The sequence below is a fragment of the Python bivittatus genome, unplaced genomic scaffold (assembly GCF_059951505.1).
Source record: "Python bivittatus isolate LINGU-HERP-01145 unplaced genomic scaffold, Pbiv_v1 ctg000020_np1212, whole genome shotgun sequence".
Taxonomy (NCBI): Eukaryota; Metazoa; Chordata; class Lepidosauria; order Squamata; family Pythonidae; genus Python; species Python bivittatus.
In genome coordinates this window covers 123,987,435-124,004,333 of record NW_028277030.1, presented here as the reverse complement: position 1 = coordinate 124,004,333, position 16,899 = coordinate 123,987,435, and the positions used below count along the sequence as shown (strand labels likewise).

At 37.4% G+C, this 16,899-nt stretch overlaps 1 protein-coding gene across 3 annotated transcripts in view; it reads left to right on the top strand.

The window, feature by feature from the left end:
- The window catches only part of FBXO11 (F-box protein 11), an 86,305-nt gene that overhangs the window by 40,235 nt on the left and 29,171 nt on the right, over positions 1-16,899 (top strand). For 2 of the 3 annotated variants that reach the window (XM_088149108.1, XM_088149123.1), the window contains exons 2-5: positions 3,337-3,464; positions 3,658-3,739; positions 13,872-14,016; positions 15,414-15,543. In XM_088149108.1, the coding sequence (XP_088005234.1) occupies positions 3,337-3,464; positions 3,658-3,739; positions 13,872-14,016; positions 15,414-15,543 (485 nt within the window). The remainder of the gene's footprint in view (positions 1-3,336; positions 3,465-3,657; positions 3,740-13,871; positions 14,017-15,413; positions 15,544-16,899) is intronic. The other variant, XM_088149116.1, reaches the window with a different exon arrangement.

Genomic DNA, 16,899 nt, shown 5'->3' with positions numbered 1-16,899 from the left:
GTTCTGTGTCCTAGTTATGGAGAAGTATTTCTGTCATGTCTTGGAAAACCCTTTCTTCTATGCTGATAACATTCTCCCCATTTGCTACTTTAACTTTGAATCCTTTGTTCCAGATGCTTTACTATACTTTCAGAAAGCCCTTCTTCGCTAGAACTTGGGTAAGAAAAAGCAGCTGGGAAGGAGATGTTTCAGGAATGCAAAAAGGCTTGGGACGTAACATGTGCCTAACATTTTTAACATTTACATAAAGCTGCTGGGGGAGGCCATCTGTGAGTGTGGATATGATACCATCAGTGTACATTACTATTTGAGGCTGTGCAGGAGATACTTATCTCAGTTTCTGGAAGTTGTCAGAAACTGGATGGGATGAAACAGGCTACAGTTGAACTCAAGCAAGATAGAGTTGCTGTTTATGTATCAAGGTGCCCTGTTAGCTTTGATGTTTTCTCTTAACACATTGGTGCACCTGATCTGTGAAACAGTCTCCCTCCAGAGATCAGACTTGGCCCCATGTTGTTGTCTTTCTAGAAGTTAATGAAAACTGATTACAGATACATGATATGCACTGTGCTGACATTATTTGGTCATTGATATGTTATTTATTTGTATCTTATTTTAGTTTTAATTTAGTAATTTCTTGCTGTGGACATTTTGTTTATATTACTGTGGATTATACTGTATTTTTTCCCAGGCCACTTTATGCCTGTAATATGGAGTTAAATCCTTGGTAGTATTTAGCTTCCCTTCCAGCTATAACATTACTATAGTGGAGTTCTTGCCTTTAGGAAAGTAGATACAATGACTTATATTATTATAACAGAAGACTTGAGCATATCTAATTTTCTTTTATTTTTGACATGCCCAGTATAATATTGCAAATGTGTTTAAATCTCATATTAGTTTGAAAAAAGAGTCAGCATTAAATAAGGACTCAGATCAAATAACACAAGACTGAAGGTTTCTTTTTTGCATGTGCAGAATAAGTGAAATTGTTCTTTCAGTCCAACTCTCTCTTCCTAAGACCTGATTGTCAATAAAAAGAAATTTTACAGAATTGGTGTTTATTTTTCAACTTGGAAATCCTTTTAGGCCAAAATGCTGGGTATAAAAAACTAATACTAATAGAAGAGAATATATGTAGCTCAGGGTTGAACTGTGAAGTCCTTGGAGTTCTCTGAGCTTGGTTGTTTTCTTGTGGACGTTTCATTACCCGGCTAGGTAACATCTTCAGTTGTAGAAGAGAGTGGGATTTGCTCTCTGTTTGTATACAGTAGCTTGCCCTGTCAAGTGTTGGTGGGGGTGTTGTTTCCTCTTTGGTAGTTCCTTGATTAGGCTGTTATTTACTGCTTGATTGTCTGTCTGAGTTGGTAGTTCCTTGATTAGGGTATTGTTTACTGCTTGATTTTTTTTTCTGATGTTAATCCCTTATCTGGGTGTTGATTGCTGGTGAGAAGATGTTTTGGTTTTTTTGTTTCCTTTTTATTGTCTCTTTTGAAAGTGTGTAAATGTTTATCTCTATGTGCCTGTTGATGGCTGACTTGTCTGAATACCAAGCTTCCAGGAATTCCCTCAGTTTTTTGGATTTAGCTTGGTCTAAGATGCTGACAGTTTCCCAGCTGAAACTATGGTTAAGTCTGTCCATATGTTGTAAGATTAAGGAGTTTTCATTGTGTCTTTTGACTGCTAGTTGGTGTTTGTGGATGTGCTCTGCTAGCCTTCTGCCTGTCTGTCCTACATAGTGGCTATTACAGACCTTCCACTGTATGTTGTAGATGATTCCTACTTTTTCTTCTAATCAAGGAACTACCAAGGAGGAGACAACAACCCCACCAACACTGACAGGGCAAGCTACTGTATATAAACAGAGAGCGAACCCCACTCCCTTCTAACATGGAAGATATTACCTAGCTGGGTAATAAAACGTCTGCAAGAAAACAACCAAACTCAGGGAACCCCAAGGACTCCATAGTACAAATACTGTTAATAAACATATCGATAGTGACTGTCCGCTAAATTGTAAATATTTTTACATTGGTTAGCTGAGTAACACATGATAAGATTTTCAAAAAATTGCCTCTGTTCAAAGCACAAGAACTAAACTTGGAGCTATTCATGTATGCATATCTTAGCTGTATGTGCAAACAATGGATTCTGGTTTTGTCCACCCTAAAAAAATAGGAGTTCTCATTTTGTATAAAGCAAACAATGTGCAAGATTTTTCTTGTATTCTCTTTTCTTCAATTCTGAATAGCAGACAATTCAAGACTGTAAACAGCACCTCTTTTTTATATTACATCAATACCAAGCCCTAGACTTCAAGATATAGAATTGCTTTGTTTTGCGTAAGTATTATAGTAGTAGTTAATGGTGAAAGATGCATAATTCAAAGTAGACATTGTATTTGAAAATGCAGACCGATCCACCAATTAATAATAAATTGCATTTTAAACCAACATAGAGAATTGCAAATGGAAAGTAATCGGCTTCTTCGAAACCTTAAGCGTACAATATGCATTCATCAGTTCTTTGAATTAAAATTGTTTAAAATAGTTGCAAAAATTTGAGAGTGCCATCTGTTTCACTGCTGACTGCAGAAAAGTCTTGTATCAGTTCAGAAGATTACAATGCTGTCTGGGTAAAATTAAGTTTTAATTTATTGTTTGTGAATTAAGAACAGGAAGGTCTTGTGCTCCTATCTCTTGTATTACCCTTGTGTGTACTTGCTAGGTCAGTAAACTTGAGATGAGATATATCACTGTGTGTATATTCTACTGTGAACTGCTGCAGGGCCCTTCTCAGCTATTGAAATGTTAGATCACCACTGATTTAACAACTCAGAGAAGAAGTCTTACTTTTATTTACTTGTATCAAAATTATTATTTACTTGTTTCAGAATTTCTGGCTTTTCAAGAAAATGTCAAGGCTAGCAGAGTAGCATTTACTTACCTATTTTTTTTAACTATTGCAGCAAAACCAATTTTGTGGCATCTGAAGGGCTCTGAAGAGCCAACAAACCTGTTTTTACATTTGAAATCTTTCCCCATACTTATGAGAAACATTCTATAGTTCATTTATAAAGTGTACTTCACTGCTCATATAAGGATTTTAAAAGTTTAAAATATTTGAATACAATGCAATTATGTTTACTAATATAAAATAAATATGAATATATAACGTAATATTTAACCAAGATGAACACGTGGCTGATAACTGTATTAATATACCAGCTTTATCTTCATATAATTTAATTAAAACAGGAGGTTTTTGGTATTCTGATAAAACAATATATGTTACTCTCTTATAACAATCTATTATGTGTTCTTTGTTTCTTGGTAGATGATGATGTACCTGCAGATATGGTTGCAGAAGAATCAGGTCCTGGTGCACAAAATAGTCCATACCAACTTCGCAGAAAAACTCTTTTACCTAAAAGAACAGCTTGCCCTGCAAAGAGCAATATGGAGGTATTAAAAATAAAAAAAAAAGTGAGAGTAGATAAATAACACTGTGGGCATAATCTAGTCCATAGGCTGTTGTGAAGGGAGCATATGTAGGAATATCAACATCAACAAAAAATGGTGAAGGATGGTTGGGATGCTTGATTGTATTTAGTAGTTAGAAGAGCTGTCATAAATGTTTTTACTTTTTTCTTGTCAGGGTGCTTCTACTTCAGCTACAGAAAACTTCGGCCATCGAGCAAAACGTGCTAGAGTATCTGGGAAATTACAGGATTTATCAGGTAATAGCCATTTTATGCGATGGAGTGTAGTGTAAAAAATGTTTAATTTTCCATGTTCCCTTTGTACTTTTCTTTTTAAACAGAACAATTAGGATGCTGACTTTAGGCCTCTTCATTTTAAGTAATCTGATCTTATTAAATGATATTTGTAGAATCAAAGAAGATAGCAATAAGGTTATCTGTGTGTAGCAAGTTCTGTTTGCCATGTAGAAGAGAAAGATTTTTTAACTGATAGAAGCAGTTAATACCCCTTCTGAACAACACAAACCTATGAGTTGTTTTGGAGTGAAGTAGAAAAATCTCAGTCTCTAGAGATATAGTAAAGATTGCAGCATTACAACCTTGAAATGTTCCAACCTCAAAATATGCTCTCAAATAACTCCTTGTTATTGTTGACACATCTTGGTAGCCATTCTTATAAAATTCTTGAGAGAGAAACCATGGGATAAAGATGACTTGAGCAGTGATTAAAACACCCTGGTTCTCTATACAGGTTGCTCACTTAGTGACCACAATTGGGACCAGCAACTCCATCGCTAAGCACCGTGGTTACTAAGCGGAAAATCACATGACCACGATGGGCTTACAACCTCACTTCCCCTTCAGCCATTAAGTGAATCACTGCAGTCGTTAAGCGAAACAGCACATGACCACGACTTACAATTTTACGATTTTACTTCTGCCTTCTCTATTAATTCTGCTTGTTGCAAGCCAGTTGTGAAGCACACAAATGGCAATCATTCAACTGCAGGATGCTGCGGCTGTCATAAATGTGAGGTTTGGTCACAAAGCTTTTTTTTTTTAAACAGTTGTAACTTCAAACAGTCATTAAATGAGGCAGTTGGTAAGTGAGAACTACCTGTACTCTGTGGTTTCTCTCTCAATAATTTTTTATACGTATGTATGTATGTACAGGTGAAACTCGAAAAATTAGAATATTGTGCAAATGTTCATTTATGTCAGTAAGGCAACTCAAAAGGTGAAACCAATATATGAGATAAACGCATTACATGCAAAGTGAGATATGCCAAGCCTTACTTCGGTATAATTGTGATGATTATGGCGTACAGCTTATGAAAACCCCAAATTCACAATCTCAAAATTAGAATAGTGTGAAAAGATTCAATATTTGAGGCTCAAAGTGTCCCACTCTAATCAGCTAATGAATCCATAACACCTGCAAAGGGTTCCTGAGCCTTTAAATGGTCTCTCAGGCTGGTTCAGTAGGAATCACAAGCATGGGAAAGACTGCTGACCTGACAGTTGTGCAGAAAACCATCATTGACACCCTCCATAAGGAGGGAAAGCCCCAAAAGGTAATTGCAAAAGAAGTTAGATGTTCCCAAAGTGCTGTATCAAAGCACATCAATAGAAGGTTATGTGGAAGGGAAAAGTGTGGAAGAAAAAGGTGCACAAGCAGCAGGGATGACCGTAGCCTGGAGAGGATTGTCAGGAAAAGGCCATTCAAAAGTGTTGGGGACTTTCACAAGGAGTGGACTGAGGCTGGAGTTAGTGCATCAAGAGCCACCACACACAGACGGATCCTGGACATGGGCTTCAAATGTCGTATTCCTCTTGTCAAGCCGCTCCTGAACAACAAACAACATCAGAAGCGTCTTACCTGGGCTACAGAAAAAAAGAACTGGTCTGTTGCCCAGTGGTCCAAAGTCCTCTTTTCTGATGAGAGCATCAGAACTTTTGCATCTTATTTGGGAACCAAGGACCCAGAGTCTGGAGGAAGAATGGAGAGGCACACAATGCACGATGCTTGAAGTCCAGTGTGAAGTTTCCACAGTCTGTGTTGATTTGGGGAGCCATGTCATCTGCTGGTGTTGGTCCACTGTGCTTCATTAAGTCCAGGGTCAACGCAGCCGTCTACCAGGAGGTTTTGGAGCACTTCATGCTTCCTTCCGCAGACGAGCTTTATGGGGATGCTGACTTCATTTTCCAGCAGGACTTGGCACCTGCCCACACTGCCAAAAGTACCAAAACCCGGTTCAATGACCATGGGATTACTGTGCTTGATTGGCCAGCAAACTCGCCTGACCTGAACCCCATAGAGAATCTATGGGGCATTGCCAAGAGAAAGATGAGGGACATGAGACTGAACAATGCAGCGGAGCTGAAGGCCGCTATTGAAGCATCCTGGTCTTCCATAACACCTCAGCAGTGCCACAGGCTGATAGCATCCATGCCACGCCGCATTGCGGCAGTCATTGCTGCAAAAGGGGCCCAAACCAAGTACTGAGTACATATGCATGCTTATACTTTGCAGAGGTCCGATATTGTTCTATTTCCAATCCTTGTGTTATTGATGTCATGTAATATTCTAATTTTCTGAGATTGTGAATTTGGGGTTTTCATAAGCTGTACGCCATAATCATCACAATTATACCGAAGTAAGGCTTGACATATCTCGCTTTGCATGTAATGCGTCTATCTCATATATTGGTTTCACCTTTTGAGTTGCCTTACTGACATAAATGAACATTTGCACGATATTCTAATTTTTCGAGTTTCACCTGTATGTATGAGTGAAATTGGAGTAATGGCATTAGAGTAGCTTCCATTCTGAGCAGCAAGAGAATGCTTTCCCTGCTTATGGTGTGGGTAACAGTCTGTGCTGGAGAGATGAGGGAAGAAAAATAGAGGAAGCTGAACAGAGCTGCCCCATTGCTCTTCTGGCCATAGCCACTACTGGCATGTAGTTGTTGACTTATTGCTACTGTTGGCCCCTCAAAAGCTTGGTCCTGCTTTAGTATGTCTTAAATAATTCTAGGAGTCCTTTTGGTGAAGTAGTTTTGAAGCTCCATCTGTAAGCTCAGGTAGTGCCAATTAGGAGGCATACTGGTAATGCTTCTGTGCACATTTCAGTTGGCTCTTAGCAAGATTAAACAACATTTAAACATTTTGCAAGAATTTTCAGTAAATAGGGAATATTAAAAACGTATATTCAGTTGATAGGATCTTTAAGAAATATATCAGACATTTGTAGTAATTGTACCTGGATTCATGTATATTTGTACAAAAAGTTATTAGTGTTACGTTATCTAAGAGTCATATCATGTATTCTCTAAAAACATTTTGGTAACAGTTCTGACAGTTGTAACCTACAATCCTGTGAAATATCTATTTCCTTTTGTTATATGTGTTCATGAAATTAAATATCATAAAGTTATCTATTAACTAACTTAATAGTTACAAAAAGTGTTCTTTCCCCCAAGGACCAGTCTTTTAACCTGCTGTTAGCTATACAGGCAGTCCTCGACCTACAACCATTCGTTCAGCAACTGTTTGAAGTTACAACAGCGCTGAACGAATGGTTACAACTGGTCCTCGGAGTTGTGGCCATCCCAGCACCCACATGATTACATGATTGTGATCTGGGTGCTTGGCAACTCATTCATGCTTACAACTTGTTACCAAGCGCCCCACGATCACATGATTGCCATTTGCACTTCCCACGCTGGCTTCCCCAGAAAGTCAGTGGGGAAGGCAGCAGGGAAGGTCGCAAGCTGCTCTGGTACGTCTCCGCCACCTGTGCACCCTCCCCCAGCCCCTATGCTTTTGCACCGTGCCAGCCATTTGTGCACCCTCATGCACCTTCCCCAACCCTCACAGCTCCCGTGCACCTTCATGCACCCTCCTTGACCCACACGGCACCTATCATGCACCCCCTCACACCCTCATGCACCCTCTCTGACTCTCCTTTGCACCCCCTTGCTCCCTCCCTTACCCAGCAGCAGCCACTTACCTGCCTGCAGGTCTGGGACTTGCAACTTCCTGCCAGCTTCCCCACTGACTTTTGAGGGATGTTGCCTTTACTAACAACCATGGGATTCAGTTAACGATGGCAACTGGGACTGCAGGGATTGCCGTTGCTAAATGATGCGGTCGTGCTTTATGACCACATCACTTAGCAACAGAAATTCCGGTCCCAGCTGCTGTTGTAAGTTGAAGACTACCTGTATATCTTGTCTGCCTTGCATTGTTATGGAGACAAGAAACATACACATATGAAGACTGACAGATTAAAAAAAGATCACAGCTGGGAGAATTTTTAACGTACTATAGGGAAGTAAGTACAAGGCGTAAACTCACAGTAATGCTTTTGTCATCTACATTCTATATTTTAAGAGTTTCTTCAGAATCTTTTATGGATAGTTAAAGTTTAATACACAAAATAGTTCAGTGTGATGCATATTTAAATTTTAAAATGCTACCTAGCAAGAGTAATAATATAATATGTACAAGAAACGATATCTTTATTGTTTTTAGCTCAAGCTCTTGGATACATGGAGAAATCTAGGAAGTTAAGAGTATTAGAACCATAGAATTATAGAGTTGGAAGGGACCTAAGAGGCCATCAAGTCCAATCCCCTGCACACTGCAGGCTTCATTGTACCATTCCCGATAATTGACTATTCTGCCACTGTTTGAAAGCCTTCAGTGAAGGGCGAGCAATCACTCCATGCAGTAACCTATTCACTGATTGACAGCTCTTACTGTTTAATTGTATCTACATCCTTGAATTTTCATACCTTTAGTTCTAGTCTTACCCTCTGGAGCAAGTAAGAATAACAAACCTTAAACAATGTGACAACCCTTCAGATATTTAAAGACAACTATCATGTCCCCTCGCAACCTTCTCTTCTGCAAGCTAAGCATACCTAGGTCTTTTAATCATTCCTTGTAGGACTTGGTTTCCAGTCCCTTTCACCATCTTGGTAGCCGTTCTTTGGACTTGCTTCAGTTTATCAATGTCTTTTTTAAACTGGGGTGTGCAGAACTGAATATAATACTCCAGGTGAGGCCTAAACAAGGCAGAATACAACAGAATAATGACTTCCTGTGATCTGAGCTCTATGCTCCTCTTGATGTTCCTTAGAATGTTGTTGGCCTTCTTTGCAGCTGCATTATGCTGTGGGACATGTTGAGCTTGTGATCTGCTAGTACACCCAGGTCCTTCTCACATATCCTGCTCTTGAGTCAGATTTCCTCCATCCCATACACCGCCAAGAGTCACCCCACAGTGAGATGGACGGTGACAAATTTGAAATATAAATAAATAAAATAAATGTTTGTTTTTTGTTTTTTAAATCTAAACGCATGGCTTTACATTTCTCCCTGTTAAATTTCATTCTATTTGTTTCCATTCACCATTCTAGCCTAAGTCTTTTTGAATTTTTTCCCTCTTCTCCCAAGTATTAGCCATTCCTCAATACATTATTCAATACACTATATAATAGTTTTAATTGCTTTCCTTATCTTCAATATGTGCAATATACTCTTTTATATTTTTACAGACCAGAATTCTGGGAAGAAGATGTTAAAATCAGCTTACAGTATATGCATTTTAAGACTGCTGTACTAAATACTTTTATTAAAGACTAATGCTGACAATCTTTACTGTGTTATTTAGAAATAAGCTTCACTGAAATCAGTGGAAATTCTTTGTAAACATGCACTATGTAAGGTCATCTTCAGTAATGAAGTCAAAACTGGCATAATGTTTTTCTTAAGTAGCATTCAGAATTTCCATGCATACATTTAAGTTAAAAAATAGCTTATTTTGCTCATTTGCATTGAGAAATGCAAATTGAAATATTTTGACCTGAACCCTGAGATATGATGAGTAGAAAACTGTTTATAAGACATTCCCACTGATGGATAGAAATGGGACAGTTTTCACTGAATTTACAGCCCCAGTCTGCTCTGTAGAGTTAGTGGACCCTCAAATAGCATAGAAGGTATGAGGTGTCATCAAAGAGAAGGGTAGTGGTCATAACCACATTTCCAGGAAAGTCCAAATTGCATAATTACATGTAGAGATGAGAACCAGGATTCAAGCTATAGTTTGTATAGCCAGTTGTAAAAAAGAGAATATTTTAAATCAACTTTTCCATTTTGGAACTGATACATTTCTTGAACAAATATGTAATAATTCCTTGTTGCAAGAAATAACATACCAGTTTGCAACTAAACACAGTTCAATTGATCTGAACAGCACAATTTAAAGCAGTTTCATCATATACCCCAGATACCTCTTGCATTATGAATTATACGTAGTTAAGCAAGCAAGCTAGATTAGTATGCAATGCTGTACACACAACAAGGATACTAAATCTGAAAAATAATGTTGCAGTCCTATGCACTTATATGGAAGCAAGGCCTATTGGATGAATTATAGGCATAATCTAAATAATCAGAAATATTTCCAGAAAAAAAATCAATTTCAAACCTTTGACTAAGGAAATCACTTCAGTATTCATACAAAATGGTATCTCCTAGTTTGTTAGTCCTTTGAGTCATTCATAACATATACTACAGTCCTATACTTGTCTGATTATGATTGATTATATGCCATCAAGTCATTTTTGACTCCTAGGAACCTCATACAGTGCATTCGGAAAGTATTCAGACCCCCTTCACTTTTTTCAATTTTGTTATGTTGCAGCCTGATACTACAATTGTTCAACTTCATTTTTTTTTCTCATTAATCTACACTCAGTACCCCATAATGACAAAGTGAAAACAGAATTTTAGAAATGTCTGTAAATTTATTAAAAAGGAAAAACTGAAATATCACATTGGCATAAGTATTCAGACCCTTTGCAACAACACTTGAAATTTAGCTCAGGTGCCTCCCATTTCTCTGGATCATTGCTGAGCTGTTTCTACACCTTGATTGGAGTCCACCTGTGGTAAATTAAATTGATTGGACATGATTTGGAAAGGCAGACACCTCTGTATAGAAGGCCTCACAGCTGACAATGCATACTGTATCAGAGCAAAAGCCATGAGGTGAAAGGAACTGCCTGCACAGCTCAGAGACAGGATTATTGCAAGGCACAGATCTGGGGAAGGATACAAAAAAATTTCTGCTGCACTGAAGGTTCCCAAGAGTGCAGTGGCCTCCATAATTCTCAGATGGAAGACGTTTGGCATATCCAGGATTCTTCCAAGAGCTGGTCACTTGGCCAAACTGAGCAGTCGGGGGAGAAGAGCCATAGTAAGAGAGGTGACCAAGAACCTGATGGTCACTCTGACTGAGCTCTAGAGATCCTGTGTGGAGATGGGACAAAGTTCCAGAAGGACAACTATCACTGCAGCCCTCCACTGATCTGGGCTTTATGGCAGAATGGCTAGACAGAAGCCTCTCCTCAGTGCAAAACACATGAAAGCCCGCTTGGAGTTTGCAAAAAAGCACCTGAAGGACTCTCAGACTGTGAGGAACAAGATTCTCTGGTCTGATGAAACCAAGACTGAACTGTTTGGCCTCAGTTCTAAACGTTCTGTCTGGAGGAAACCAGGCACTGCTCATCACCTGCCCAATACCATCCCAACAGTGAAGCGTGGTGGTGACAGCATCATGCTGTGGGGGTGTTTTTCATCAGCAAAAGCTGAATGGAGCAAAGTACAGAGATATCCTCAATGAAAACCTGTTCCACAGCGCTCAGGACCTCAGACTGGGCCAAAGGTTCACCTTCCAACATGACAATGATCCTAAGCACACAGCCAAGACAATACATGGCTTAGGGACAACTCTGTGAATGTCCTAGTGGCCCAGCCAGAGCCGTGACTTGAACCCTATTGAAAATCTCTGGAGAGACCTGAAAATGGCTGTCCACTGATGGTCCCCATCCAACCGGATTGAGCTTGAGAGGATTTGGAAAGAAAAATGGCAGAAAATCCCCAATCCAGTTGTGCAAAACTTGTCGCGTCATACCGAAAAAGACTCGAGGCTGTAATTGCTGCCAAAGATGCTTCAACAAAGTACTGAGTAAAGGGTCTGAATACTTATGCCAATGTGATATTTCAGTTTTTCCTTTTTAATAAATTTACAGACATTTCTAAAATTCTGTTTTCACTTTGTCATTATGGGGTACTGAGTGTAGATGATGAATTTGACCGATTGTAGTATCAGACTGTAACATAACGAAATTGAAAAAAGTGAAGGGGGTCTGAATACTTTCCGAATGCACTATAGATATAGAAGAAATAAAATACACTTTAAAACACTAATCCCCATTGAATTGAAAGGGTCTTATTCTTGAATAGACATTTATAGGATTGCACTGTAAATCTAATTTTTAATAGGCTTCTGTAAAAGATTTAAAGGAGATGCTGCACTTCATAAAGCACATTAGAATGAGTGAAACATTCCTTCACAAAATTGTTAAAGCATCTGTATCCTGTGGAAGGCTTGTGCAGCTACTTTGAAGTCTGTCGCCGGCTGTCTGCACATATTTGTGCATATACAGCCACTTGCTTGCTGGCAGTCCCAGTGGAAATGTCTGTGTTTCAGAAGTTGTGACTGCTCTAATGTTTCAAGGAAGCATGCTTCACAAAGCATGTTAACATGAGCTAACATAGCGCTATTTGCACAGCCCCACTTTTTAATTGCTGCTTTGAAACTATTTTCTATATATCTTCTTTAGATAGAAAATTGGGCTTTGATCTATTATTATAAGCATGTGTGTATTATATTCCAGTTGACTCTTAAACTTGGTATTTTAAATAAGAGAGTTGATAACTTAAATGCTTAGCTTTTAAAAATAAATTTCACCAGCCATACTTTAATATTTGATTAAATGCTATTATATTTTTCTACTGATTCTAAAGAATTTTGACTGCCGTTGCTCCCGCCCTTGGAATATCTTGCCCCTGAGGTGAGATTGGGCCCCACTCTTCTGGCCTTCTGGAAGAGTGTCAAGACCTGGCTCTGCCAACTAGCATGGGGATCCAGTGCGGGTTTGCAGCGCTGGGGGTGGTTGGTGGCTTGAGGACGCTCTCTCTGTCTTTTAACTTTGTATATTTTTGTAAAGATTTCTATAGCTTTCTTTTTTACTTGTAAGCTGCCTAGAGTCACTTATACAGTGAGATGGGTGGTGAATAAATTTGATCAATCAATCAATAAAATTAATAAATAAATACTGCCAAAGGTATGAAATACTGGAAGAGCTTTTGCTTTGTTAAACGTCTCATTCTAAAAGGGAAAATATTTTCTTATTCCCTGTTGAAGTGGTACACCTTCAGGAAAAAGAGTGGAAAATTTAAATTAAAATAGAATCAGAATCATAAGACCCTAACAACTACCAAAGCTGCATTAAAATCTACATGCCAATACCTCACAGCCATAGCTTAAAACTAGCCTTAGTATACATTAATTAATGTGCTTTATCTGTTTCCCATTGTAGTTGTACCAGCATGCCCTCATTTATTATTTTTTTATTGTATTCAAGCAGCACAAGCAAAAGAAATAAAATGTATAAAGCCATTGCATCAGATGAATGTCTTTGAGGAAGTCATTCCATACGGAAGGAGGAATCCCTTTAGGAACTTCCGGTCATTATAATTCCCTTATTCCTTCCTCTTCTTATGTGCCCCTATCATCAAGATAGCTGAACTCTTACTGGTTTTTGTGCCTATGGGCATCCTGTGTCTTTAGAAGCTGTCATCCCGTATGATCCCATGCTGCAAGCAAGGCTGTTTTGAGTATTCATTTGGTCTTCATCAGCAAAGGTGGCTATCTTCCCTGTTGCCTTAACTCTTGTATGATGAAATTTTGCCTACATATTGTCTCCTTTGTGTAGAAGGCTATTGTTGCAGTTGTTCACTAAATTGGGAGTTAAACTAGTAACTAGTTTCTCATATTACAGAAATGTTGTGGAAGATCTCCACCAGCCGTGGATATCTGAGTGTTCTGAATATACAGGGATGTTGAGCCTGGATATTGGAATATGAGCTTGCCTTCCTTGAAGGCTCCCTATTTAAAATTATGAGATATCCTAGATCTGTGGGTAATTCCTGTTTACTGTGTGGATGTATCAGAAAGCTAAGTAATCAGAAGTTTACTGTTGTTCACTGCCTGTCCATATTGGTTCCTAAGCTTGATTGTTTGTTGTACTTTGCCCAAAATCCATTACTGTTTTTATAGTTTATAAATGTGGATATATACTTAGGTTTTATGCTTTGATATATAACCTACATGCTGTTTCTTATAATAATTTTTTTTCAGTCAGCTCATGAGTGTAAGAAAGATAGAAAATGTCCATGATCTTTCTTGGTGAAAATACTCCAGATTAGTTATGAACACCAATCCTATTATTCATGTTTTGTATTTTAATAGCAGCACCTGCAGAGCAATATCTTCAAGAGAAATTGCCTGATGAAGTAGTTCTGAAAATTTTTTCATACTTGCTGGAGCAAGATCTTTGTAGAGCAGCTTGTGTATGTAAACGCTTCAGTGAGCTAGCTAATGATCCAATTTTGTGGTAAGTGAAAAGATATTCTTAATTATTCTGAAATATGTTATTTATTACCAAACACAATAAGAAAAATGAATTCCTAGTTCTAATTACTTTGAATGAAAACAGATACTTGAATTGCAAGGTTTGTCTTGCACATACTTCAGACAGCATGCCTACTTTTTTTGATGTGTGCTGTGAGTATGATTTGGCTGATCACAAAGATTTTGCTATTTTTCATGGAAACCAATTTGTACACTAATAATTGTGGAAATACTATTGAAAAATCTAGAAGTTAAGATTTCTGAATTCTGCATAGTTGGTAGGTTTTTTGCTTTCTCTAATACTGTCCTCACCTTGTAAAACTATGTTAATAATGTTATGATTATCTCCATATTAATATATCTAATACTGACTGTTAAGCAAACTCCTTCAAGTCAGATTCTACTGCTAATGACTTTATGGACACATCCTTGTAGTTTTATAGTCCTACTTAGTTTCCAAGACGAAATAAGGTTGGCCAGCTGCTGCCACCTGCTGAGATATAGAGACTGTAGTAGAATATTTAATATAATTTTTTTAATGATCTTTTTAAACAAAGATTTCAAGGTTTGTAAAATAGAAAAAAAATAGTCACAAGAAAAAATAAAATAAAACAATCCATTAAAACAAAACAGTAAAAGGGGACATAAATACCTCTAAAAAGGCAGTTCAGTTGTCATTAAAAATTTGACTTCAGCTAGCACCTAAAGAAATAATAAAGGTACTAGGTCTAAATGTTAATGAATTTGAACACAGAATAAGTCATGAATCAATACTGAAATATGGAAGTTCTTTTGCTTCATACATTGATCTGGGGAAGGACTATTCCAATAACAGCAGTAGTATGTATTTGTACTTGCAGAATGCATTCTTTCATATACCATTCATCATGTAAGTTCTGTGTATGTTGCTCAGCATATGATTGGTCAGTTGCTCAAGGATACAATTTAAAATTCCAGGAAAAAGCAACACATCTTGCTTTTATATAAGGAACTTTAGTAGAAAGAAGGGGTTAATTTTATGAAGGAAAAAGGAGAAAAAAGAGTTGATAAACAATTACTTCTGTTCAACCAGATGCTTCTAAGACCATCCATAACCTTAATCCTTTGTTCATAATTGTCCTTGTATTCAAAGAAATTCTTATCTAAAATTATTCTTATTGACTATGGTTTTAGTTATGATCTATCTATCTAAAATGAGCAGTGCTCTTTGCTATCTACTGTGAACAATGGGAAACTAGCACAGTTGAAAACATCTAATGCATTGCAAAAATAATCACTACAACATTTTTTATAGTTTCATATCATTTTTATCTATATAGTTTATACCTGTGTTCTCTTAAAACATATCCACAATTTTCTGTTCATAATATCTTCATTCAGGAAACGACTGTACATGGAAGTATTTGAATATACACGTCCAATGATGCATCCTGAACCTGGTAAATTTTATCAAATAAATCCAGAAGAATATGAACATCCAAATCCTTGGAAGGAAAGCTTTCAGCAACTGGTATAAATGTCTTTTTTAAAGCCTCCTTACTATGCTTTATGTTTACAAAGGTTGAAATGCTGAAGAACAGTCACGGGTGGGATTATTTACATTTATTCCACCTGCCATCTTTCCCACTTCAGTTTATAGTGTTGAGATCCCAGTTCACTCTTACTAGTGTGATAGCTTCATTTCCTTAGTCTCTGGTTCAGTTTTATATTCCCAAATTATTACATTAAAGGTTCCTTGTCTCTATGCAAATGAAATATAATCCTTGGGATGTTGATTGGTGCATTTAATATACAGTTCTTTGAGCTAAACTGCAATGAAAGCAGTGCTTCTTATTTTGAGAAGAAAGTTCCTTTAGGAGCATAATAATAGAAGAAACATAAAAATTGGAGAAGGGAACAGATAAAAGTGTATGGGAGAATATAGAGACATTAGATTAAAAAAAAATTAAAACAAATGTGTGCCTATATTGTAGTATACAGGTAGTCGGCGTTTAGTGGCCACAATTAGGCCCAGAAACTAGGTTGTTAAGTGAAATGATTGCTAAGTGAAACTGCAACTGTGCTTATGTTCTTACTTCAGCTTTCCTTTGCTTTACAGACCTGCGAAGGTCATAAATGTGAGGATTGGTCGTAAAATTACTTTTTCATCACTGTCATAACTCTGAATGGCCACTAAATGAGGCAGTCAGTAAACAAGGACTACCTATAGTATTAATGAAGTATAAATAACATTGAGAACTTGAATTTGAGTCAAAAGTGAATGCAAAAGTGGGGAGCTTTGATACTCAACATGCATACTTTCTGTCCTCACTTAACTTGTAAAATCAGAAAAAATGATAATAGGTGAAGCAAATGAATAGTAATCAGTATGACTAATTCAACAGATTGAGAATTCTTAGAAAATCATTTTATTCATAATCTCTTTTATTCATGGCCTTCTTCCTCATTCTTTTTGCTGATATTATGGCAGTGACAGTAAATTTTAATGTTTAACATGGACCACAAATGGCTGGAACTCAAAATACTGTCATTACATTCCAGTTCGTTATCAGGAAATAAGGCAAAACATGGAATGAATAGAAATAAATAAATAAGCAGTGATATGGTTTAGGCAATGTATAACAGCAAAATGCATAATATTTTTGCATGCTTCAGACATTATTGAACATATTTAACCCAGTTTTATGGCAAACTCCAGGAAGTTCACTGCTTTTTAAGAATGAAATTCACAGCATTCCAGATCAAGGAAACATTCTTCTGGGAGTCATATGCCCAGTGTTGCCTGTTAAAGTTGAAAGCACTTTAATAAGGTTTTAATGAGGTCTATTTCATAACTCCCACCAAAGTTCTCTTCTTTTCATATCTG